The sequence below is a fragment of the Mirounga angustirostris genome, unplaced genomic scaffold, assembly GCF_029215605.1.
Source record: "Mirounga angustirostris isolate CCGP_5_RB_7025 unplaced genomic scaffold, mMirAng1.0.hap1 SCAF_7, whole genome shotgun sequence".
Taxonomy (NCBI): Eukaryota; Metazoa; Chordata; class Mammalia; order Carnivora; family Phocidae; genus Mirounga; species Mirounga angustirostris.
The window spans coordinates 23,710,988-23,735,684 of NW_026991715.1; the positions used below are offsets into that span (position 1 = coordinate 23,710,988).

A 24,697-nucleotide genomic window follows, 5' to 3' on the forward strand; every position below is an offset into this window, starting at 1 on the left:
ATTCCTTTTCGTTTGCCACTCCAGAGTAACCTCTCTGGAGAACTACTTTCATGTACAGAAGTCCTTCATAATCCCTCTCCCCAGTGCCTGCTGAACAGAGGGCAGCCTCTGGACTCTGGCATTCCAGACTTCATATATTAAGGTCCAAGTCTATTTGCCCAGCCTCATCTTCTACACTTCCGTTTCACGAAGTGTGTCTTACAGCCTCCATGATAAATAAGCCTCCGTGAACATTCAAGGGCCTCTACCATGTCCATACTTTTTTTCATCCTATTTCTTCTACTTGGAACCCCAATGGTTATCCAGTCACATAACTGGTGTGCCCTGCATAGACTGCACTGTGTGGAGGAGAAGGAACACAAAAGCAACTTCAGATAAAAATCTCTGCTCTTAACAAGCTCACCACCAGGTAAGCAAGCAGTCACAACACAGTGATGAAGAGAGCTATTCTAGAGGAATGGAATGCATGACAGGTAGATAGGAGAGCATACCTAATTTTTGCCTGAAAAGTAAACTGAGGCAGGGGGTGTGTGGTAGTCAAGGAAGTCTTCATAGAGGAACTGTTCTCTGACCTGTTTGAAGACCTTCCCCAACCTCCTCCTATTAGATTGAGCAACATGCAAGACTATTGATTACAAGTATCTTGAGCAAAATAAACCCTACATATATATCAGTTCTACTGCAAAATGCTCAGAAATAGACCTTGTGTACAGCGAAGGCAGAGACCAAACAGACCAGTTAAATAGTAACTACTGATATTAACACTGGGATTTACAGCACAAATATGTCAAAACAACATAAGTAGGGTCTAAAAGTCCAACTGTATAACATGCAAAGTAATGCTAATGATACTTTTACCTTTCAGTTTATTTCTGTGTATTATTACCAAAAAACCTACAGAAGTTAAAACAATGAAACTTAACATTGTTCACAACTGATGCACCCTGATCTGATATAGTCCCAGTAATCTGGGAATTATCTCTCTCTTCCATCAAGACAATTCTGTCCAAGAAAGCCTATCATATCTTGTTTTCATTTTCCACAACGATAGCTTATCATTCAAAGTACTTTCTCTGTACTAGACCCTGGCTAGGCACTGGATCTCATTTAATTCTCATACCAGGAAGGTGAGCCTCTCTTAAAATATGGTATGTATTCTCAATAAGGACAGCATGAAACTTTATTTGTATGACTTAAGTAATTAACAAAATCCTTTTATTCCCCATTTGAAATTCCATTTTTGAATATTCCATTTTGAACAGCCAGCCACCATATTTACTTTTTTTTGATAAATGGGGAGTCCAGTTAAAAGAGATTAGCATCAATGATTATCATTTATTGGGTGCCAGGTATTATACTGTGTCATTTAAGTCACAAGAATAAGGGTGACACAAAAGACACATATTTTATATGCAGAAACAAGGATCAGAGAGGGCAATCACATTTCCAAGGTCATATAGGTCTTAATATTCCGTTCTGAATCTGACTATACCCTGTGTACTTAAAATACGACCAACTTCAGTTCTGATTCTGACTACACCCTGTGTACTTAAAACACAACAAATATTACTTAGTGGATGCTACTGTGTGCCAGGCACTCTGCCTCATATATATGAGCTGAACACATTGCTGCTTTTAATCTTTCCAACAGTTCCATGAAGCAACTGCAGGTCCACAGTCCTTTAGCTGAAACCCTTAGATGCAGGTGCTATTTAGGAATTTATAATGTTTGGGATTTTTTGAAATACGATTGATCCTTGAACAACACAGAAGTTAGGGGCACTGACCCCCATGCAGTTGAAAATCCATATATCACTTTTGACTTCCCAAACTTAACCATTAGTAGTCTACTGTTTGACCAGAACCCTTATCAATAATATAAACAGCCGATTAACGTGTATTTTTATATGTATTATATACTACATTTTTATAATGAAGTAAGCTAAGAGAAAACAGAATATTAAAAAATCATAAAGAAAAGAAAACACAGTTACAGGACTGTAGTATATTTATTGGAAAAAAAAAAGTCCACATATAAGTGGAGCTGCAGAGTGCAAACCTATGTTGTTCAAGGGTCAAATGTACAGAGTACATATGCACATTTCATTATTATTCTTGGCTGAATCCTACATAACATTTCTTTATATTTAATTCATGTGTGTGTGTGTGTGTGTGTCTGCCCAGGTTCCACACCAGTTAATCTCTAATGCCTTCCAATCAGATGTTGAAATAGGAAAAGAGGAAAATATTATGGAATTACACACACATAAAATACTTTACTATTTTAAATTTTCTGTTGCAGGTTTCCCTGCCTCTAGGTAGATAAAGCAAAAACAAAGAAATGTATAAGTAAGGGTACTTCGAGCTGCAATAAATGAAAACGCTCACTGTTTTACTTCAAAGGAGTTTCAAAGGTAAAGCATCAAAGTTTAACAGGCTGCCAACACATCTGATCTTACTGCACACATCTAAACAGCAGAGGTTTAAAGCAAAGACTGAGGAATGGGAGCCCTGGCTTCTCCCAGATCAGATCAATCAATGATGGTCTCTCAAATGCAGAACTTTCCTTTCTAGAACCAAGCGTCTCCACTTCTAGTCTTAGTATTCCACCTTCCTTTTCTCTCATCCTTCCTTTCTTTCTTCCCTCCCTTCCCTTCTACTTCCCACTGTCTGCTTTTTTGCTCTCGTTTTCCTTCCCTTGTGTTCTTAATGGCATTCAAGATAAGGATATCATCTGAGCTAGTGCCAAAGAGTAAAGTTCCCACAGATCTTTTGGTATTTCTCTGATGCCCATTTAAGGCTAAGTTTAGCTTAGAGAGTGCGAGGTTATAAAATGTTCTTAACAGTCTCACGAGTGCAGAAATATGTGTGTGTGTGTGCGTGCGTGTGGGCGCACGTGAGTTTGACATCTGTGGTTGGTAATATTCTCTCTCTGTTCCTTCTAATTTCTTTCTCACTAAATCTTCAAGGTGCAAGAGAAAGGCAGGCATTTTATTTCTATAAAACAAGTTCAGCTCTGGTACTTAACTATGGTACTTAACTATGGAGTTTAATTTAGCATAAAAGTCAATCATGATGTACCTTGTAATATCAATACAGGAATTAGTCCCAAACTGCTCTTTCTCATTATAATGAGTTATATTTATTTTCATTCAGATTAACTGCGGGAAGACATTTCTAATTCTCCCTTAACCAGGAAGCATTCCTGAGCTCTCACATAAAGTTGTCCCTACTCCTATTATATTATTTAACACATATTATGTTCTTTTTAATGTTTAAGTAGATGACCACTGCTGTTCTTTAGTTTGCTTCTCATTAACAGAGTTTATATTGTTTGTCTTTGGAGCATGAGCTCCAACTACCTAGCCTAACACTTAATAAGCACTCAAAAGATACATGAAAATTAATATTCATAAATAAATTGACCTCATCTAAAAATAAAAATTACCCTCTTATATATTCTAACTTACGGTTTAAAAAGCAAAAAGAAATAAAATCTCATAGCACTAGGGGGAAAACTATAGACATTTTTAAGATTTGGGAAGGCAGAAAGACCTTCTACATATAATACCAAAGGATTAAATCATAAAAAGCCTTTTTAGAGGGGAATAAACAGGATATATCAAAAGCTTTAAATTTTCACATACTCACCAACTCAGCAGTTGCATTTCTATGCATTTCTAAGAATAAAGTCAAGGTTATAGATTTATCTACACAGATTCTTATCACGGCATTGCTAAAATACAAGTAAGCCAATAAAACAAAAAGAAAACCTGGAAATGACTTTAAATATTAACTAATATACAATAATAACTATGATACAAGCAGATTTCATGTTACAGAAGGGTGGATTCCAGTAAGAATGGAAAGATCCCAATCTTCAAAAGCAATATATGTGTAGTAGAATAAAGGATTCAAAGCATATCCCCCCAAATTTTATAAAGTAATTAATTCTGACTAGAAGAATTATGAATAATTGCATATTTTTGTTTATCATATTTTTGAAACTATTTTATAATAAAGGTGTTTTTTTAAGATAAGAATATTACAATGGAAGGAATTTTTTCTGAAACGTACTGCTTATACATTTCTTGGAAGCATCAAACCCATTGTGTATAGAATCCTGCATAATATACCAGCATATTCTCTCCCCATGCTCCCCTGTATTCCTGGTCACACTAATTTGCTGTTACTTCATAGGCTAAACAAACTCACCATGTGTACTTTATAATAAATTCCAAGACCATGGAATTAGTTAATTAATACATGCATCAATTATTTCTGAACACACTTAGGCCTGGTCTACCTAATTCTCAGAATTTAGGAAAACCCTAAGTTTGCCTGCCTCCATTCTTGTTTTTGGAGAATCTAGATATGGTCTGAGTAGGCTGAATAGCTGTCCCAGTTACTTTACTTCCTGAAATAGGAAGTATTTGGGTGGATGAACAAAAATATACAGAATAACTCAAGAGCTTACAATTACACTTCAAGTTGCCAATATGCAAACCTGAGGGGTAAGATTATGGGTGCCTCCTTTTAGAGAGGTCACCATCATCTGGACAATAAAGAATGGGCTATCCATCTGCTAGATGCCTAGCTTAGGCAGAACCATAATAATACAGCATTTGAACAACCAGGATTCTGACCATGAAACCCTGCTTCACAATGGGGTAAGTGGGTGAGAACCCTGTGACTGGAGATATTCAAGCAGAGACTGAGTGACTCCTCCAAAAGGCTTTTAGACAGTGAGATCATGCATGAGGTTCTACAACTGGATGATTTTATGAAATTTGTCCTGAAGAGAAATCCATCCATGTTTCATTTTACACAGGCTTGAAAGTTTATATTTCATAGACTTTAACATTTGATCTCACCTTTTTTAAAGTAGCTTCAGATTCACAAATGGAATTTTTCTTAAAAAGCTCAATAGATTAACGCAACAGTGAATCATGGAACATTACATCAAAAACTAATGATGTAATGTATGATGATTAACATAACATAATAAAATTAAAAAAACTAATGGTGACTAACATAATAAAAATTTTTTTAAAAAAATGTCAATAGATTAAAAAGTTAATCTCCCATCTTCCTTTTTAAGGTACCATTTACGGAAAAATGTACATTTTAAATGAAATGTCACCAAATATAAAGATCTTTGAAATTCACCAAATTTATGCATTTTTAAAAGAAAATCATGTTTACATGATAAAAAGCGTGTAATAATAATTTATGGATAATTTAAAAGAGTCTAGGGTATATTTCTAACAGATGATCCTTATATAAGCCTTAAGGAAAATTCAAGGTGCCCACCCCATCCCCTCCAAATTTCTACTGATAAATAATAAGGTATATTTTAAGTGTTTGGGGAAAAAAAGCACCAGGTCTTGATATATGATGTTAATTCCATTTCTCTGTATTGTCAGGTATATATTAAGTGCAATATTTATCTTTTTTTTCAAATGCCACGTATTCTGAAAGAGAAGCCAAAAGAGCTGAGTCTCTACGTGTGCCTTGGACACAGCTGGGTTGTCTGCCTTCTACAATCAGCAGTGGCCCTAATAACTCTTTCTTTAATGCTAAGTATAAAAGGTCATTTACATATCAGCATGAGTGAGAAGAGAACTCCAAAGAGGTTCAGCTTACCCAGCACCAAGACTCAAGTTAAATACCATAATCATGCCAGCCACTCAGTTACCACTCAGTCTCTGTCTCCAGTCCGGAAACCAGTCTGCCAGAAGCCTAGATAGCTGGAAAAGCAGCCATGTTTTATCATACAACTGATCCCCAGAGGCCAATTTAAAGGAAAATTATATGTGTCCTACATCAAGGAGGAAAAACATCCCTCATTTTACAAAAGTCTTTTTTTTTTAAGAGAACAAAGAACATATATTTTTGAAACTCCATAATTGAAAAACACAATACGAACTTTAAATATTAACAGGGCATGTGAACCTATTCACTAAGCTCAACGTAAATGAACTATTCCTTGTGTATCTGTATAAACAATGTTTCTTAAGAAAAACTATGAACTCTACTTTTACAGGGATTAGCTATTACACACTAAAATACTCAACTGAAAATATCTTCTAAAAGCGTGTAAGTTTGTATTTGCAATACAGAGTGAGAATTACTAACTTTGTTTGGAAGAAAAAAAGTTTTAGAACTTTCATCTGAAGGGTAATAATTGAGAAGATTTTTAAGAAGCAAACCCATGTTTTAAAACATATTCTTCAGGCCAATTCATTAACTAATTAATTTTGTAATTTCTTCTGAAAACATGCTACTGTACATGTAAGATATATGTACGTCTTTATTGGATTCCCATAAATGTAGTAAGGACTAACAAATCTAATGAATGGATAACTGTTGAAGAATGCTGACGTAATGCCTGGAAGCCTCTAACTTGAAACTGACCAGGTCCTTTGCCAATTAGGAATTGACCTTGAAATCTGCTTCAGGACGAGAGAACTACAAAGGTTACGTGACTTCCAGAAAAATGAACATCATCTCCACCAATTATAATGATGTTTGAAATTTTAAATTGAAATATTTTTCATTCTGTAGTATTTAAATAAACTTAACATTATGCAGGAAATTTGTGTTATTCCATTCTCAACAACTTACCTTTTTATGCTAACATTTCACAATCAATTTTTCTGTCGAAAATAAAAGCATCTGGTAAAGACATTTAAATTTGCCCTAAGTATAACCATAAACTCTGTCATTTGTGGAATGTATTGCAGTCCCAAGAAATCTCAGTTACCTTAGGAATAATTTAAATATCACGAGGTATATATACATACCAGTGTATGTTAAAAGGCTTCATACATCTTACTTTTCAAACTTTAAGTAGAATTCTAATTTCTCTATTTCTTCTCAGGATTTAACCCAAATATTAGGATGAAGTTCTTGTCAGGGTAATGAGTATAATTTTTTAGATACAAGGTTTCTTTGCAATTTAAAACCTCTTTACATATATAAACCATCACCACTACTTATCTGTAATATTGTAACATAATAGCTTCATACACTCTAATGTTTTGCAACAAAGAAAGCGCTGTACAAGTTTAGATGCTATGCCAAGCCCTGGGAAAATAAATTGAGGATGTATGTCATCATGAGTGATTATGTAATATTGCTTTCAGTTTCACCTTATTTTTACTCATACGGTTCAGTGTTAAATAGTTATCACATTTTTTAAGATTAACCATCTTTGATATGCCACTGGCCACCATTTGCTTCCAGGACACCATTAATAGTCCATTTAGCACACCGACACTGGAGATTTCCAGCAGTCTACCGATCATGAGTTTAAGTGCTACTCATATCATGGTCAATTGGTTTTATATTGGCTTGACTGACCATTTACATGGGTAAAGTAGACAATGCTGGATGCCTGCTGAGCATCCACTCCTTTTCTCCTGCCCAACAGAACTTCCACGGGCCTCCTGAAATGAGATCACTCTGGTGGAGAAAACTGACACTCTTCAGCTGTTGTTAGTTAGGTCTCGTAATCTTACCGTTCGAGTTATAGACATCATCAAAGACGAATAAAAATATAATTTCATTAGAAGAATTTTCTTTGGATAACCAAAAATTATATGTTTTTAGAACAAAAGAGACTTCTCCAAAGGGAGGTTCTCATTTCTCTTTTCTTACCTCTTTCGCACTGTGGACCAGTGAATCCATAAACACAAGCACAGCGGTTAGGTCCGATACAGCGTCCACCATTCTGACACCCATTTTCACAGACAGCTGCACACAAACACAACAAGAAGCTCATTATATAGTCCATCTCCAAGTACAGGTGACCGCTGAACATCACCAGGTTTGAACTATGCTGGTCCACTCATAAGCAGATTCTTTCCGATAAACACAGTACAGTGCTGTAAGTGTATTTTCTCTTTCTTAGGCTCCTTAATCACATTTTCTTTTCTCTAGCTTACTTTAAGAATACAGTATATGATACATATAACATTAAAAAAAATCTATTAATCCACAGTTTATATTATCAGTAAGGCTTCCAAACAAACTATTAGTAGCTAGGTTTCTGGGGATTCAAAAGTTATACACAGATATTCAACTGCGTGGAGGGCTGGCACCCCTAGGCCCTGTGTTGCTCAAAGGTCATCTGTACAATATAGTGTGGAAATGCAGCCCATAATGGATCTTCCCTCTGAAACACAATCTACAGCTTACAGAAGGCATTTAAATAAATATACATAATGTATATTGAGACAAAAGCCTACACAATTCATGTAAATCACATTGTTACGTACACATCTGGTAAATTTTTTTTTTCTTTTAAACAAAATCACAAGGATTGGCTGGCTCAAATGCTCATACTGTCAGAATATAACTATCCAATTCGTTATTTTAGTTCTATTACCCCCATAATCAATCTTCGCAGGTAAGAAATTAAATATGGGGAAATGTAGGAAAAAGGCGGCAGACAATAGGTAGCAGAGAGACAGGAAAAGAGGGAGGGATGTGATATGGAAAAATAAAGAGGATATGGCAACAAAGAGAAGAAAAAAGCACCCCCCGCCCTGAAGAAAAAAGACTGGGTGGGTAAATAAGAAAAGGAAAAAAACTAACATGAACAGTGGGGGCTAGGGGGAATACCATCAATTCAGCAAAGAAACACCAAGAGAGATAACTAATGTGTACATAGTATGTACAGGATATAAAAGGAAAGAAGGAAAAAAACCTCACTGTGTCAATACAAGAAATATTTTTATTAAAAAATTAACCCCAAATCAAAATTTTTAAGGCAAACACAGGCAGCATACACTCTTTCACTCCTTTCCACTTGTCACCAGGGAGACCAGGATTCAGTTCGGGCTCCGTGGGCCCAGGGAGCCAGGGAGCCAGAACTGAGCCTGAGCGGCTCCCCTCCCCCACTGCACCACCCTCAGCAGCCAGAACCACAAAGAGAAGACCACTCCCTAAAGACCATTCTGGATATTCCCTGAAAAATCACTATTCCTACAAACTCTCCTGATGGCAGCTGAATCCAAGAATCATGCCTACTCCAAGAGAAAATACTGGTACTAAGAGCTTGTCTATCAACCCACCCACCTTGTTGAACATAAACACTGTCCTCACAGATGAAGAGGATTATATTCTATGACTTGTGCCCAAAAAACAGAGCTTAAAACAGTAAAGCCAAGTGAGGGGGCAAAGCACATCTGTGTGCACTTCAAATGAGGTACATATGGAAAAAGGGAAGCTCAATATATAAACTGGTATCTAAAAATGCAACAGTGTTACTATCTCCTTACCACGAATACTGAGCTGGATTACCTATTTTCATCCAGAATGCTTCCAAGTGGCTTCTGCTCTGCTAACAGTACAAAACGAAAACGTGCTTTGAAACAAAAGACTTCTTTATCTTAAAGCACCACTGTGCCAGGGGCTTTAAAATTCTTTGTCTGTATCAGGCTTTGCTCAAAAGTGGGAAGGATTCTCCGTACATCTGCACAAGTGCATCTCTGGAAAAACCACACCTTTCTGCTTCTTCATTTGTGCTTACACGGCATGTGCAACTCATCCCTGTCCTGCAATATGGGCCGGGCAATAAACTGGATGAACAAATACAGAGGATAAAGGAAAGGAAATAAAGGTTATGAGAAGCGTGAGAAAGATGGGGGTGGACAGGAATGTGGAAGAAAACAAAAACCTGTCAGAGAAGTCTCAGTGGTGTGGAACTCCACAGAAACAACGGCCAGCACTTGAACACTGCAAATGCTAAAAACACATACTGCAAAGAGGTAGCCCTTATCTAATGTAATTAATTATGATGCGAGAAATTTACTTTCAATATCATCAAGCTGTAAGAAATATAAATGGAAATCACTTTCCCGGACATGTTCTCTCACGAGACCCATGCTGAAAATCGAGTTAATAGATCCTTCCTGAGAGAGGCTTGAGGATTAAATAAAATGATGTATAAAACAAAGTGCACAGTGGCTGCACATTGAAAGTGTTCTACAAACTTTAATTCTCCTTCTCTTTTATTCTACAGAGTATTTGTATGAAAATAAGACTTCTCCATCGTCCAAAGTTTACAATGAAGAACAAAAACAGCAAAAGAAGTGGACAATGCATATAAAAGTAGAATAAAAAAATAAAAGGTAATTTTCCTTCTTAAGAATGAGTTATGATGAAAGTTATTTCATGAAGTAGTTTTTCTTGCAACAAAACATAACAGAAATGGAAATTTGCATTTCAGCTGGAGTTGGAAAGAAATGTGAATATGCCTAAATTTCTACCATGGAAAGAAGGCTGACCACCAGGAAGAAAGAAATGCTTACACCTGGTGTGGGATAAAGCAAAAGGCAATCGAGAAAAAACCATGCTATGTACTCTCCACACCAACTTCCCAGTGATCTTCACCCAGGCCTATAATTAACCTATTATCTATATAAAAATTCAGTCTACATGCTCCCAAGTTCGTATCTCCCTCAGCTCTCTCCGAAGATCTTAGCTCATATATCTTTCCAATTGGAGGTCTAACAGGTTTTTTAAACTACCAAGTCCAAAACAAAACTCTTCCCATCCCGTGTTTGTAGCTCCGCCTAATCCACGCCCTGCTCAGTCTTCCCATTTCAGGAAATGACATGACCATTCACTCTGGAGCTCCATCCAAATCCTCCAGTTGTCATCAGGGATCTTTGTGTCTGTTTTTTACCCCCACAGTGCACCCACTCCATCAGCACACACTTCCTTCCATAGATTCTACCTCTGAATACAAGTCCAAGACTAGCACTTCCCACATGCTCAATTACGCCAGCACCATGCACCAGCACCAAAAAGCTGTTAACTCGCCTTTCATGTTCTCTCTCACCCTTTCTACAATCCAGTAGCAGCCAAAGTGATTAGTTTTTTAAGTTAATCAGATCATATCACTCCACTGTTCAAACTACCTCAGTGGCTCCCCATAATATTTAGAGTCCTGATTTCTTTCCTTGGTGGGTAAGGCCGTCCACCACCATCTCTGAACTCACCTCCCACAATAACCTCCTTTCATCTCTTTAGGCACATGGGTTTCTTACTATCTACAAAACATGTGAAATCTGTTCCCACCACAGGTCCTATGAATCTGCTTTTCCCTCTGTCTAGAACACTTTTCCCACTGACCTAAAATGGGATCTTTTAGGTCATCTTGTTTGCTCACCATATGTTCTATTAACCCTGAGTAAATGTTGGGCAATTATAGTTTTGTCTCATGAGATAGCAAACAAATTTTCATATATGCTGCTCTTCTGACCCAGTGCTTTCTCCTTTCCCCTGGCTGAAAAGTGGCGGGGGGGGGGGGGGTCGCGCATTGGTATGGTTTGGCACAGGGCAGAAGAACATAAAAGCACCATTACTTTCATTTCTGTGCAAAGAGCAGGGAAGGGACACAGCAGCTGGAACTCTTTCTGCAGAATCTTCAGGAAAATACATATACACACAGATATGCCCCAGACAGATACAGCAGCTGAATTCAGGCTGACAGTGGCTGGTTTCATGATAGATTTGAGCAAATACTCTGAAAGATAAGTTGAGGCAAGGCTCTTCCTCCTGTAATTCTAAAGTAATTATGATTTTCTCTCCCTACACAACAAAAGGTTGAGTTTCAGGAAGGATTGTGTTTCTTCGATTGCTACTGAACTCTACAGAAGAGGAATACAATCAGTCTGTTTAGGTATTAAAAAGGTGTAAATCTGCTTCCTTATAAATATTGTGCTCACAGGTTTTTTTGTTTTTTTGTTTTTTGTTTTTGTTTTTTAGTGGTTATAAACTGGAGTCCATTGTATAAAATTAGGAAAATACCTAAATATTTGAAGAAAACGTAGAAAAGAAATCATCCATGAAAAAAGAAAGTTTGCTACGATATCTGTTACACTGTTGTTCAGCTCTTTGCTGCTCTTGCCTGGCCAACCCTAGCCCAACACCCTACACCGGCATCTCCTATTCCTGCAAGAAAACTGGCCTCAGTGCGGGGTATTCTCTCAAATTCCTTAACACTCCACTTCCCACACTTGTCAGTCTCAGATTATCTTAACAGCTATAGCCATACCTGAAAGCTGCCTACACAGGGGTCTGTAAACTACGGTCCACAGGTCAGATCTGGCCCACCACCCGTTTTTGTATTGTCCATGAGTTAGGAACAGTTTTCACATTTTGCTATGGTTGGAAAATCAAGAGAAGAATCATATTTTTGTGACACATGGCAATGGTATAAAGTTCAAATTGCAGTGCCCAAAAATAAAGTCCTGCTGAAACCCAGCCAAGTTCTTTCATTTACATATGGTTTATGGTCACTTTTGCACTGTAATAGAAGAGCCAAGTGGTCGTGACAGAAACCACTAAGTCTAAAATATTATCTGGCCTTTACAGAAAAAGGTGGCTGACTCCTAACCTGAACAATGTATGTTTCTTTAAATTGATTCACCTACTTATTTTCAATTATTTTAAAAGAAAACTCCATAGCATTTATAAAGGGAAAGCTGTATTACCCTAATACCTGAAGGCAATCTTACTAAGAACCACCACCACAAAAAGATACCACTTCACATCCATTAGGATGGCTATCTCACTCACACACACAAAAACCAACAAACAAAATGGAAGTAAGCATTGGTGAGAATGTGGAGAACTTAGAACCCCTGTACACTGCTACTAGGAATGTAAAATGGGGTGGCCACTGAGGAAAACAGTAAGGCAGCTCTTAAAATTAAAAACAGAATTAGCACATGATCTAGCAATTCTACTTCTGGGTATGGTACTCAAAAGAACTGAAAGCAGGGACCCAAATGGATGGCTGTGCATCCATATTCACAAAAGCCAAAAGGTGGCAGCACCTCGGGGTGCCTGGGTGGCTCAGTGGGTTAAGCGTCCGCCTTCGGCTCAGGTCATGATCCCAGGGTCCTAGAATCGAGCCCCACGTCCAGCTTCCTGCTCAGTGGGGAGTCTGCTTCTCCCTCTCCCTCTCCCTCCGTGCATGCTTGTGCTCTCTCTCTCTCGTCAAATAAATAAATAAAATCTTTAATAAAAAAAAAAAAGGTGACAGCACCTCAAGTGTCCATTCATGTAAACAGATAAAAACAAATTATGGTATGTACACAAAATGGAATATTATGCAGCTTTAAAAAGGAAGGAAATTCTAAAATATGCTCTAACATGGATGAGCCATGAACACATTATGCTAAGTAAAAATAAACTCATCACAAAAGGACATATGCTGTATGATTCCACTTGTCTGAGGTGGCTAGAGCAGTCATATTCATAGAGAGAGAAAGTAGAATGGTGGTTGCCAGGAGCTGGGTGAGGGAGAAATGGGGAGTCAGTGTTTACCGGGCAGAGTTTCAGTTTTGCAACTCAAAAAAGTTCTGGAGATGGATGGCAGTGATGATTACACAACAATGTGAATATACTTAATGCCACGTAACTGGACATGTAAAAATGGTTAAAATAGTTAATTTTATGCTTTATGCATACTGAAAACCATTTTTTTTTTCAGTTTTTAAAATTCCAACAAAAATAAGATTAGCTTAAAACAAGGTAGATGTTCTTGCACACCTACTACTTGGTCTTTGTATGTTAAAAAAGTTGACAAGAAGTTCTTAGGGAGACCCTGAAGATTAGCAGTGAATCTAGACCCTGAAATCCAAATGAAATGAGAAGGCACTTTGTTACTATTTATGATTCAATGGTCTTTTTAAAGTCCTTCTACTCATCCGCACTTAAAAATACGGCAATTCTTGAAAGAGTCCCACAATTTGGGAAACCCAAACCTCCAGTGTTCTCCAGTGATATGTCATAATCCAAGAGCGATCATCCCCAAATCCTTGTTAAAAAGTTATTTCTTAATTAGCACAGAATATTCTCTAGTAAGTGAAGAGGAGACCTTATTAACTGAATTAAAGCTCCCTCTTTCACAATGAAATATGATGTTTTAAAAATCATTTCAGAGTGCTGCACTGTTTCATTACATAATTAAATATATATGAGCAAAAGACAATTTAAAAGATTGGCTCTCCTTGGGTTAATTTGGGATATCCTAAAGAGAGTGAAATCACAACAATCTTTACCATGTCTTCAGGAAGGTATTCATGTTTCATGGAGCAAGATTTTTTTTTAAAAAGTGAGTAAATATTAACTTGTGATATGGGTCAAATCTGAGGAAGTACTAGTGGGATTCAACATCAACACTCTAAAATACAAAAATCTTAAAAGAGAAAAAAAATCTCCTATGATAAAAATTAGAAATTTAGCTGTAAGGTATGGCTTACTACATCAAGTTATTTTTTTTAATGATCATAGGCTTTACAGGTCCTTCAGTTTTGAGTTAGTATGAAAAACCCAGTAAATCAAATAATTTCTAATAAATGAAGTCCATTCCAATATTCCTTACGTTGTCCACAGTAAGTTCCGATATATCCCTTCTGACACTGGCAATGGTCATCCGCACAGGTTCCTCCATTCATGCACCTAACGTTGCACTGCTGAACTGCAATGAACAACAGCAACAAAATATAAAACTATTAATCACTGAAATTTTAGTATCTGTGAGTTATTAGACTATACTAAATCTCCAATTCAATGACAAATATATTCGACAGAAATGTTATGACCCACATATATACTTATTTGTGTAAGTGCACACATGCACGTGTCTGTTACAATGTTATTCTGTAGGCATTTAAAATAGATTACACTTTCAGTGTTCAAAGAAATCAGTATGTGGCAACTGGTAGCATAGTTTCTAGGAGGTGGGAGGCACTTGTGTATCCATTCAGGATGCAGGGGCTGAGTGTCTGCCCGCCCTATGGGCTCAGCACCCTGCTATAACGGAAGACTTAGTATCCACCTTCATGGAGCTAACATTCCCATAGAGAGACAGACAAAACACAAATAAACAAACACTACAAGGCCATGAGAGATTGTGACAAGTTCTCCAGAGGAAACTGTGTTGTAAAGGAGAATAGCCTGGAACCAAGGAGGAACATAGACAGGAGGGAGACAAGACCATTCTGATGTGACACTTAGGAAGAGTTCTGAAGGAAGAGAATGAGCCAGGCGTGAGAAGTACCTGAGAGGAACCTCACAGGGAGAGGAACCACCAAATTGAAAAAGACCCTCAGATGGTGGAGAGTTTCCTCTATTTGAAGAACTGAAAGAGTCACATGATTATAAAGAGTCAGGCTTGGAAGAAAAGATCTTAGAGACGCATCGAGAGGCCAGCCAGATAATGCAGGGTCTCCCAGGCCATGGAAGGGTTGGCATTATATCCCAAATGCAAAAGAAGTTATTGAAAGGGTTTAAGAGAGTAAAGTGATGCAATTTGTATTTTTAAAGGATGCCTGTAGCTTCTTTGCAGAGAACAGATCTGAAGAGGGCAAGAGTGTAAGCCAGAGAAGCCATTGGGAGTTACTACAACACTCCGGGTAAGAGATGAGGGGAGCTGAACCACAGGGTATCAGTGGTGATGGAAAGGAGAAGATGCATTTGAGATATGTTTTCCAACAGAACCCACAGGTCTTGTTAAAAGAGTTGACATGAGAGAAGGAGGAAGAAAGTAAAGAGAAAGAGAAACAGTTGCTTAGACATTGGGTAGAGGGCAATGGCATTTGCTGAAGCAAGAGAAACTGGAAGAAGTAGACTGTGGGCAACAACGAATCAAATTCCCTGCTATCAAGTTTCAGACGTGTACTATGTGCATTCCAGTGGAGATGTAGACTAGGAAATGGAACCTGTGAATAGGAGGCTCAATGGAGGAATCTATTCTGGAGACAATTACTGTGAGTTAGCAACGTATTGGTAGTAGTTGAAGCATATATGCAAATGAGTTCACCCAGGGAGGCCAGACTGTTGAGAACCCCAAACCCTGAGTTGAAGTCTAATGAAGAAGATACAGACAGGAAACTAAAAAATAATAATCAAGAAAAGAAACGCTGTGGCCACAGATACTGCACAAGTGGAGGGAAAAGAGTATTTCATAAAGAGGGCAAATAATGGTGCTAAATGCCTTGGGGGAGTGGAACAGGATAAGGACTGGAAAAGAGAAACATTCCTGATGAAAAGGGAGTACTACCCAAGGCCATGGCAATTCAGGGATTCCCTATGAAATTATATACCATAAACTGAGGGTTAGGCCAGTGAATATTTAGCTGCTCAGGAGGAGGATTAAGAAGTTGAACTGTAAAATTTCTCCAGGATTTTTTTTTCCTGAAGGCACATATGAGTAAACTAAGACAATGGATTAATGAAAATATGGGTAAGAATATCTTCCAGGCAGGGCGCCTGGGTGGCTCAGTTGGTTAAGCGACTGCCTTCGGCTCAGATCATGGTTCTGGAGTCCCTGGATCGAGTCCCGCATCGGGCTCCCTGCTTGGCAGGGAGTCTGCTTCTCCCTCTGACCCTCCCCCCTCTCATGTGCTCTCTCTCATTCTCTCTCAAATAAGTAAATAAAATCTTTAAAAAAAAAAAAAAAAAAAGAGTATCTTCCAGGCAGTCAAACCAGAAAGGTTCCTGAAAGCACTGGAGGAAATCTGCTAATCGGGGTGGTCAAGAAAGCCTGGATGAATTGTGACGGAGAACTTTAAAACACTGAGAAAATGACACATTATTTTCAGAGAAAATGAAACTAGAAGTTTTTACACAGAAGTTTCATCAGAAGGCAATGACATTGGTCATTTAAGTCTTGAATCTTCCATTTCTGAGTAAGACACATTCTCTACTACCTCTTCTGAGAGAAAATTTGGAGAGATAAATGTTAAAAATAAAACAACGTCACTCTGGCTTGAGGCAGATTTAAAATTTTATTTAATTACTGAACAATTAAATAAACAGTATCTGCTTCCACCTTGTTATAATATTATCTTAAACACTGGCCTAAAAGATTAATCTTGAAGACCTGACAATCCTGAATTGGGTCATGAATAACACAATTCTAGTCCACCATTGTGATCTTATAGGACCGCTGAGAGTTAATACGTGTAAAGCAAAGTGAGTTAATATATGTTAAGCATCTGGTCAGTATATAATATTCATTGTCAACCCAATCCTCTTATCTTTCTCCTTTAGTTCACCCACAAAACAGGACATGGACTACAGGATTATGCAAAGGCAATAAATAGAGCCTAGGGTTGGAGCCTATAGGTTTAGGCATCAGAATACATGGATTTAAATCTATGTTACCCTGGGCAAGTTACTAAATTCACACGTGCCAAACTCCTTTCTCTATAAAATGGGATAATAATAGTACCTCATAGTTTTCATGTGAAGATAAAATAAAATGCTATAGTCAAAAACATAAAACAGTATCTGGCACAGAATAAAAACCCAGTAAGTTACAGTTCTTATTCACAAAGAATTTCTTTTCCACTGAATCCGGGCACTTTTACTGCAGAGAGACATAGCTTCTGGACCAGAATTAAACCATTCTGCTTAATAAAAAATCACTCCCCTTTAGTTGTTGGTGGCAACAATTAAGTCAATGAAGATTTTTACTCCAAAAATTAATGCAGATCTAGTTAATGATAGGAAAATAATCATCGATGCATATCCTTGTTGAAAAGGACATTTGGTATTTATTCACAAGCTTCAGAACAATGCAGTAAGTAAGGTCACCTCTAAGAAACATACTTGATTTTGATCCACAGGTTGGTGATATTTGGCCGCTGGAACAAGTACACATGTTAGGACGCGAACAAAATCCATCTCCACAACTATTTCTACAAATTGCTGTAGGAAGCACAATAGGAAAGTGAAGGAATAATTAGGTAATAAACCACAGTTTACAAAACAAGAAAGCTACAGTCAACAACAATAAACCTGAAAAACTAAGACAAAAAATACAGGATAAGTACTGTCTGATTTCAGATATGCAGCAAAATTACCCATTGTAGACATGAGACTAAGTCTCACAAATATCCTTATGATAATGTGCAAACAAATGAAACTACTTCAAGTTCCATAATCCTTTAACTCTCCTATCAATACAGGTCATGTTTTCCATTCAAGGCAGAGTGTTTATACACAGAATTTACCACAAGATGACAGCCTGGGTCATAGGAAGCTGGAAGGATTGAGGAAACCCAGAGGTCCTGCATACCCTCAGAAAACATAGCCCACTGTGGAAAAGGCCTTCACAAGACATAGAAAATATAAAATGGGCTGAGCCAGAGACTCCAAGCCCTAACCAGTTGGCCAAGCCCCAGGGGTTCCATGCACATTCCTTCCCAGCTGGTATCTGACCTGCCCCATCATCAATCTTTGTTTTCCTTAATAAATCCCTCTCTCCTTCCTCCAGCCTTTCTTCTCCCATGCTATCACCACAACCTAGCCTATTCCTGCTGGTCAGAAAAGCTGCTGCGACATTTTGATGGAAGGAGACTCAAAGCCTCCTGCAGCTGTGACCTCCAAGGTATGAGGGTCATCACAGCAAAGAATGTTAGGCTCACTGACACAGCACATACCATGGATCCTCAAAATCATTAGCAGAGTGCCTTCAAATGGGAAGTCTCTCCCATATTTAGAGTCAGTTCATTTAAGAGCTGAGAGATTCATCTCTATACCCACAACTGAATTCCTTATTTGTGCACAAAGCCTATGTGCTTTAATGCTCCATGCCTGGATCCATGAGGACAAGAGGAGGGTCTGGGAACATTCTCAAACTAGCTATGAACATCATGTAAATGTGCACGTGTCTTTTGCTAGACAGGGGTCTCACAATTTTCAAAGAGCTTGGAGACCCCCAATAATGTAAAGGGCGTGCTGTATAGAAGTAAGCTAACTCAGGGTGCCTGAGTGGCTCAGTAGGCTAAGCATCTGCCTTCAGCTTAGGTCATGATCCCGGAGTCCTGCATCTGGCTCCCTGCTCAGCAGGGAGTCTGCTTCTCGCTCTCCCTCTGGTCCTCCCTCTGCTCATTCTCTCTCTCACTCGCTCACTCTCTCAGATAAATAAAATCTTAAAAAAACAAAAAACAAAAAAACACACAGAAGTGAGCTAACTCAGTCATTGTTTTTCTTCCCCAAACTGCCATTTGACATCCATGTAATATGACCAGCATCTCCATTAGCACTCCTTATAAATAAAAATGTCATAGATCCTAGTGTGAAGATAGAAAACTAGTTGTAGGTAAGAACATGGTTCCTGCCATGGAGTTGACTACTAATTTTTAAAACGTGCTACAGTTTCAGATCACGAATAATGTTCCAGTGACACATGTCCACTAAAATACTGTTTTATTTCAAAGCTCCCTCACCCGCAGCAGGCTGCCATTTAGTCGAGGCTTAGGTGATCTACAAGGTACCCCTACCCAGGTGCTAAACCCAAGGAAGGACTCACGGCTGGAGACTGGTCATCCTCAGACAACAGATCCCAGTCATGAGCACAGGTGTGAGCTCAATGCCTGTGAGCCTGTGAGAAGCGAGAGTGTGCGGGCCCTTTCTCCTCACACTCATCTCCAACTATAAGATGCCTCACCTAACTACTTGTCCGCCCTACCATCATGGAAACCATGAGACAGAGAAGACCAAGGAGAGGGAAGGAAGACATGGGTGTTAGGGTTTCTCTGATGCTGGGAGTAGATGCGCAGCACAGTGAAGGGTACAGAGGATGAGAAAAGTCTGATGCTCAGTTCCTGCTGTGCCATGGCCCCATTACAAACTTACAAAAAGACCACACAGCTTCTCTGGGTTTTGTTTTCTTCTTGGTAAAATAAAACAAAGGGATTATCGTGGGAGTAATCTGAGGTCTTTTTAGGTTCAAATGCTCTGATTTCAGGCCAACCCTTTCCCATTCCACTGACCAAAATGCATTTCATAGCAAAATTTCACAAATAAATTAATAAACTTTCCCACTGCTTCAAGTTCTAACAAGATTAGGAAGAAACAAATGAAAAGTGAGAAAGTCAATTCCATTTTTTTTGGAAACAAATATTTGCAAGTTCAGAAGTACTTCAATGATCTTTGCAGGCCACAGCTAAGAACACTAACAACAAACACAGAAACTCAAATCAAAATGCATTAGGTTTCCAGTAGCTTGAGAAATACATTTTTCTCTTATTATCTTCACCTCTTCATGAAGCCTGGTCAACACCAAACAGATTAAAATTCTAGAAGGTAATCATTTTTAATATCCTTCTATCAAGAAAGAATGCTGATGTATAAATGAAATAATTAATCTTTGGTCCTCATATTCGGTTTGTATTTTACTTCTCTCTCTTTGTAAGTTGCCTCAGAGCTTTGCCTTTTGCTAAATGGTGGAAATTCAATAAATCTAATTAACTTATTATCACCAGGAAATCCTAGAATGAAAATTCTTGATTTTGACTTGATAATGCTTTCAATTTGGTGTTTACCTCCATATATTATCATTTTAAATGTCAAAAATAATTGCACTACGAAATTTAACAGAAAATACTAAAATTCAAAATTTATGTGCGATCCATACAAGAGAATAAAAAAGCATTACATTCTTCCTCTATTTTATACTCTTGGGTATTTGAATTACTTTTTTAATATGCTAATATTTTTGTAGGTAACTGTAAGTGCTTGATATATATATGTGATATATATAATTTCTTGGAGATACAAAGATAACTTCAAAATTTATGCTTTTTAGAGATTTATGATGCATGTAATTTCCAATGTATTTCATAGGTACCCAAATATTTCAAGTAGTAGAAATGCAGGCTACAGTAGTCACTGTTGCTCTGAGATTTCCAAAGCTATTCTTCTAAACAAGTAAAGAGCACAATGTTACTGAAAAACTATAAGTATTTAAAGCAGACACTCAGAGGGATATATATATATGTATATATATACACACACACATACATGTACATATATATTTCTACTTCAAATATTCTGGAAGGCTCTGTTCTCTGGAATTCCCATTCCATACTGATCCAATAAAATCTGACTTTACAGATTTTCAACACATACCATAAACTGATCCCTTCTTCTCGGCTGCTCTCCAACTCAATAATGGCAGTCCCATTCATTACATTCAGTGAGTCAGACTTTCCGCAGTGCCTAAGTCATCCCAGCTAGTATGGCAGGTGTGTGGTGAGTGACATTAGCTGTTACAGGATTCTAGGAACCATGTTAAATTTAAAGCAGGCAAAGTAATGCCCTACTGGCCTGAAAGAGTAAATACACCTTCCATATATGCCTCACAATCGATGATTTCTGTGTTGGGGAAAAAAGAATGCAATACCCTTTCTTTCTTTTTAATAAAGGCTTATCATCAGAGGATTTATTTAAAATATTCATGAATCACTTCACACATTTTTTTCCCATCTTTGCCTCCCTACTGGAAATTGTGGGATTTTAGGGTAGAAAAAATTATAAGAAACACTCTTCACAACACATGAGACTTCATTCCTTTTTAAAAGCTGCAACGAAATAACATGAAGGGTCTATCTCAAACCCACAAAACCAATAAATATAGAGTCGGAAATGCCACTACATCCTTATTATCCCTTGGCTAGTGTGGCTTGCCCTTTTTCTCTGTTCACAGTTGCATAATTATCTTTTCCCTGGAGAATATGAAGGTCAATCTAAAGTCAAGAATGGCTCAAAATGAATGTGCTGTCTATGATACCTGGCTCTCCTCCCGACAAGACAAATGTGACTGCTAGATAAATACACAGGAGAAGGCTGGTCACACTTCAACTCACGGGATTCACAGGCATGTGAAATAAGACATCCCACGGTCCATCACTATGAGGCTAGTAACTAATGACTTCTCCAGTTAGAACCTGGGAGAGCTAGGTACACAATTTGGAAACTAAATAAAAGAATAAAACTTTGAAGGTCAGAGATGCAGAACTTTGGAAACTCTAAGCCTCACACTTTGGAAATCTACAGTACACTATGGGATGTGGGGCCTGTAAATCCTAAATTTAAATATCTTAAAAAAAAATAAAGGTCAAGCCATTTGGGAAGAGTTCTTTTAAAAAAATTTTGTTGACCTGGGTCAACTGTAACTCCCTATGGGAGTTCCTTTCCTATCTACATTATGTGGCTGTTGAGATGAAACCAGAGATAATAAAGTGGTTTTGTACAAAGGCCTAAGAAAGCTTGATCTTCAAAAGGCCTAAACCTCATACAGTCAAAAGCCAGATAATTTACATAATCACATTGTGGTCTTATCTGGACTCCTTTAGGAAAAAGTGGTTTTGAGTTATCTAGGGAATTGCTGTACTCCCCCCTTCAGTTTGTATTAATAGACACAGAAAGATAAAACTTCCAAGTATCTTCGAAACCTTTATCATTATTGCCCTTCAACAGAGTCTAGAAGCGAAGTCGAAACTGATGTAAACCGGCTGCTTCTTCCCCAACACTCAAATGGGGCCACGTCCCTAACTATCACTGCTTTGTGGCCACTGGATTCTAAAAGCAACTCTGTGTCCGGGACAACTGAATCCAAAACTCGGCCCCGACATGGGGTCAAGCGCGCTGCCCAAGCTGGGATCCCAATCAAGCACTCACGGACAATGCATTGGTTTCCTCCAGGAAGCGTCTTCCATCCCGGGCAACAGTAGGAGTGGAACCTGGATCCGCACACGTTGGGCCTGCGATGGACAAGCGAGGTCACACACACACGTAGGGAAGTTGTATGGTAACACACTAGCGGTTTTCCCAAGCAAAAACCCTGAGCGAAAAGATTTCGGGACAACAAACAAACCAAAACTGCACTTCAAATTCTTGGGGCTCCGGTGCACAGACATGGAAGTAAATGGGCTGGAATGGGGGAGGGTCGGAAACGTCTAAACCTTACTTTTCATCTGCCCTCCCTTACTGCGTTTTTAAAGGGCGAAAAGAAACATGGAAACATATAATTTCCTACTACTCTAGCCTCCGGATGCAGAGAACAAAGGGAACACTCTGTTTCAAAAATCCCTGCCCTCGTCCCCAAATCCGTCCCTTCTTAATCCACTCTGGCCCCGACGTGTCAAGGAACGCGCGTCGGAAGGTGAAGCGCTGGAGTTTGATGATTAGAGCGAACCGTAAGCCCCGCAATCGTTCTCAAACAAAAGGCTCAAGAGCTGCGCGCCCGACGGGGGGGGAGCAGGCAGGCTCCACCAGCCCCGCAGCGGAGCGGACTCAAGCCCGCCCTCCGCCCGACACTGGGAACCTGCTCCCGCACCGCAGGCAGAGCCTGCGCTCTACCCTCCGCACCCGGGGGCCTTCGACCCAACCCCCGAGGGAGGGCTTTTTGCCGGCTGAGCTGCGGAGGACAAGGGGGAGGCGCTCCTGGGAGTCCTCTGGATTCTGGTGGAGGGGGCCCCGGGTCTAGCCGCCAGAACTAGTTTCAGGGCGGGGTGGGATGGAAAGCTGCCAGCGTAGGTCGGTCCCCCCCCGACCTCCTGCCCACCTACCCGCGGAGCACGTCCTGCTGTCCTCGCCTGCGGACGCGGCTGGCCGCGGCGGCGCCCTCCTCGCGGTACTCGGGCACAGCGAACCCGCCTTCAGAGCCCGCCGCCGCGGGCCGGACCTGTTGCGGCGGCGGCTGGGGCCGGGGCGGCTTGGGCGGTGGAGGCTGGGGCTGGCCAGCCGTGCCCTGCGCCCAGAGCGCCACGCAGCCCAGCCACACGAAGTAGGGCTGGAGACACAGCCGCCGCCGTCTCCCCATCGCGGGCGCCGAGAGCGCGCGGACCAGGGTCCGCGGAGCGGGGAGTGCTGGGAGACAAAACCTGCGCGGCCTGAAAAAAGTCGGGGTCTAACAAGCCCTCCGTCGGCTCCCGAGACTCCCTGGGGCTCGGGCTCCCTGCAGTAGCGGGAGCCCCGGACCGAGCGCCGGCCCCCGGGCTGCCGGCGGGACGCGGGCTCTAGCGCAGCGGGCGGCGAGGCGCGGCGGCGGTGCGGCCGGCAGCCCCGCGCGGTCCACGTTGCATCCCCCGGGCCGCGGCCCCGAGCGACTCCAGGACCGCCAGCGGGCGGGGGCGGGAAATTACAAAAGTAACCCGAGCAGCCGCGGCGTAAAGTTACAAAGAAAGCGGACCTCAAAAGAAAAAAAGGGCCTGCGCGCAGCGCCTCGGCGGATTCCCGTGCGCTCCGGGAACAGAGCTTGGAAAGCTGCGCAATTCGCCAGAAAGAAGCCGGCAACCGAACAAAAGTCGTCCCCCAGAGAAGAGGGTCTCCTCCCGGCTCGCCTGGAGTCCCGCGGGGCAGCGACGCGCCGGCGGCGGCTAAGAAGCCGAGCTGAGGTGTGCGGGGCCAGGGCGAGCCGCCGGTGAGAGGGAGGGCAGGAGGCTGAACGCCGGGGAAGACGCGGCGGGCGAGGGCGCGGCGCGGGGGTTTTGAGGCCCGGCGGGGCGTGGGGCGGGCCGGCGGGCGGCGGCTGTCAGTGGGGGCTGGAGCGCAACCGTCCACACGTGGAGCGCAGCCCCGACCCAGGGGCCGACGCAGAGTGGGCGGAGACAGAGTTAAGGGGCGAACGGGTTGGAAGGAGCAGGGGGAGTTAGGGGCTGGGGGAGGGGAAGAGGAAGGAAGGGGGTAGGGTGAAGGGAGGGGAGAGGACTGAGTTTGGGGAGAAGGGGGGCAAGCCTGGGAGGAAGACCAGGGCTGGAAGAGGGGCTTGGAAGGAGGGATTGGCGAGCCCGGGTGCGAGAGGAAATGAGCGGGGGATGGGGGCGAGGTTAGAGCGAGGAGAGAAGTGGGAAAGGGGGGGGGCAGCGGCCTGGGGGCC

General features: G+C 40.5%; 1 protein-coding gene across 1 annotated transcript in view; it reads right to left on the bottom strand.

Annotated features, from left to right (window-relative positions):
• FBN2 (fibrillin 2) overlaps positions 1–24,272 on the bottom strand; it is a 257,403-nt gene extending 233,131 nt beyond the window's left edge. The window contains exons 1-5 of the mRNA XM_064595850.1: positions 23,388–24,272; positions 22,498–22,580; positions 17,641–17,739; positions 14,408–14,503; positions 7,663–7,758 (exon numbers count right to left, since the gene is read on the bottom strand). Of these exons, the coding sequence (XP_064451920.1) occupies positions 7,663–7,758; positions 14,408–14,503; positions 17,641–17,739; positions 22,498–22,580; positions 23,388–23,641 (628 nt within the window). The 5' untranslated portion in view covers positions 23,642–24,272. The remainder of the gene's footprint in view (positions 1–7,662; positions 7,759–14,407; positions 14,504–17,640; positions 17,740–22,497; positions 22,581–23,387) is intronic.
• Positions 24,273–24,697: the final 425 nt, after the last annotated feature.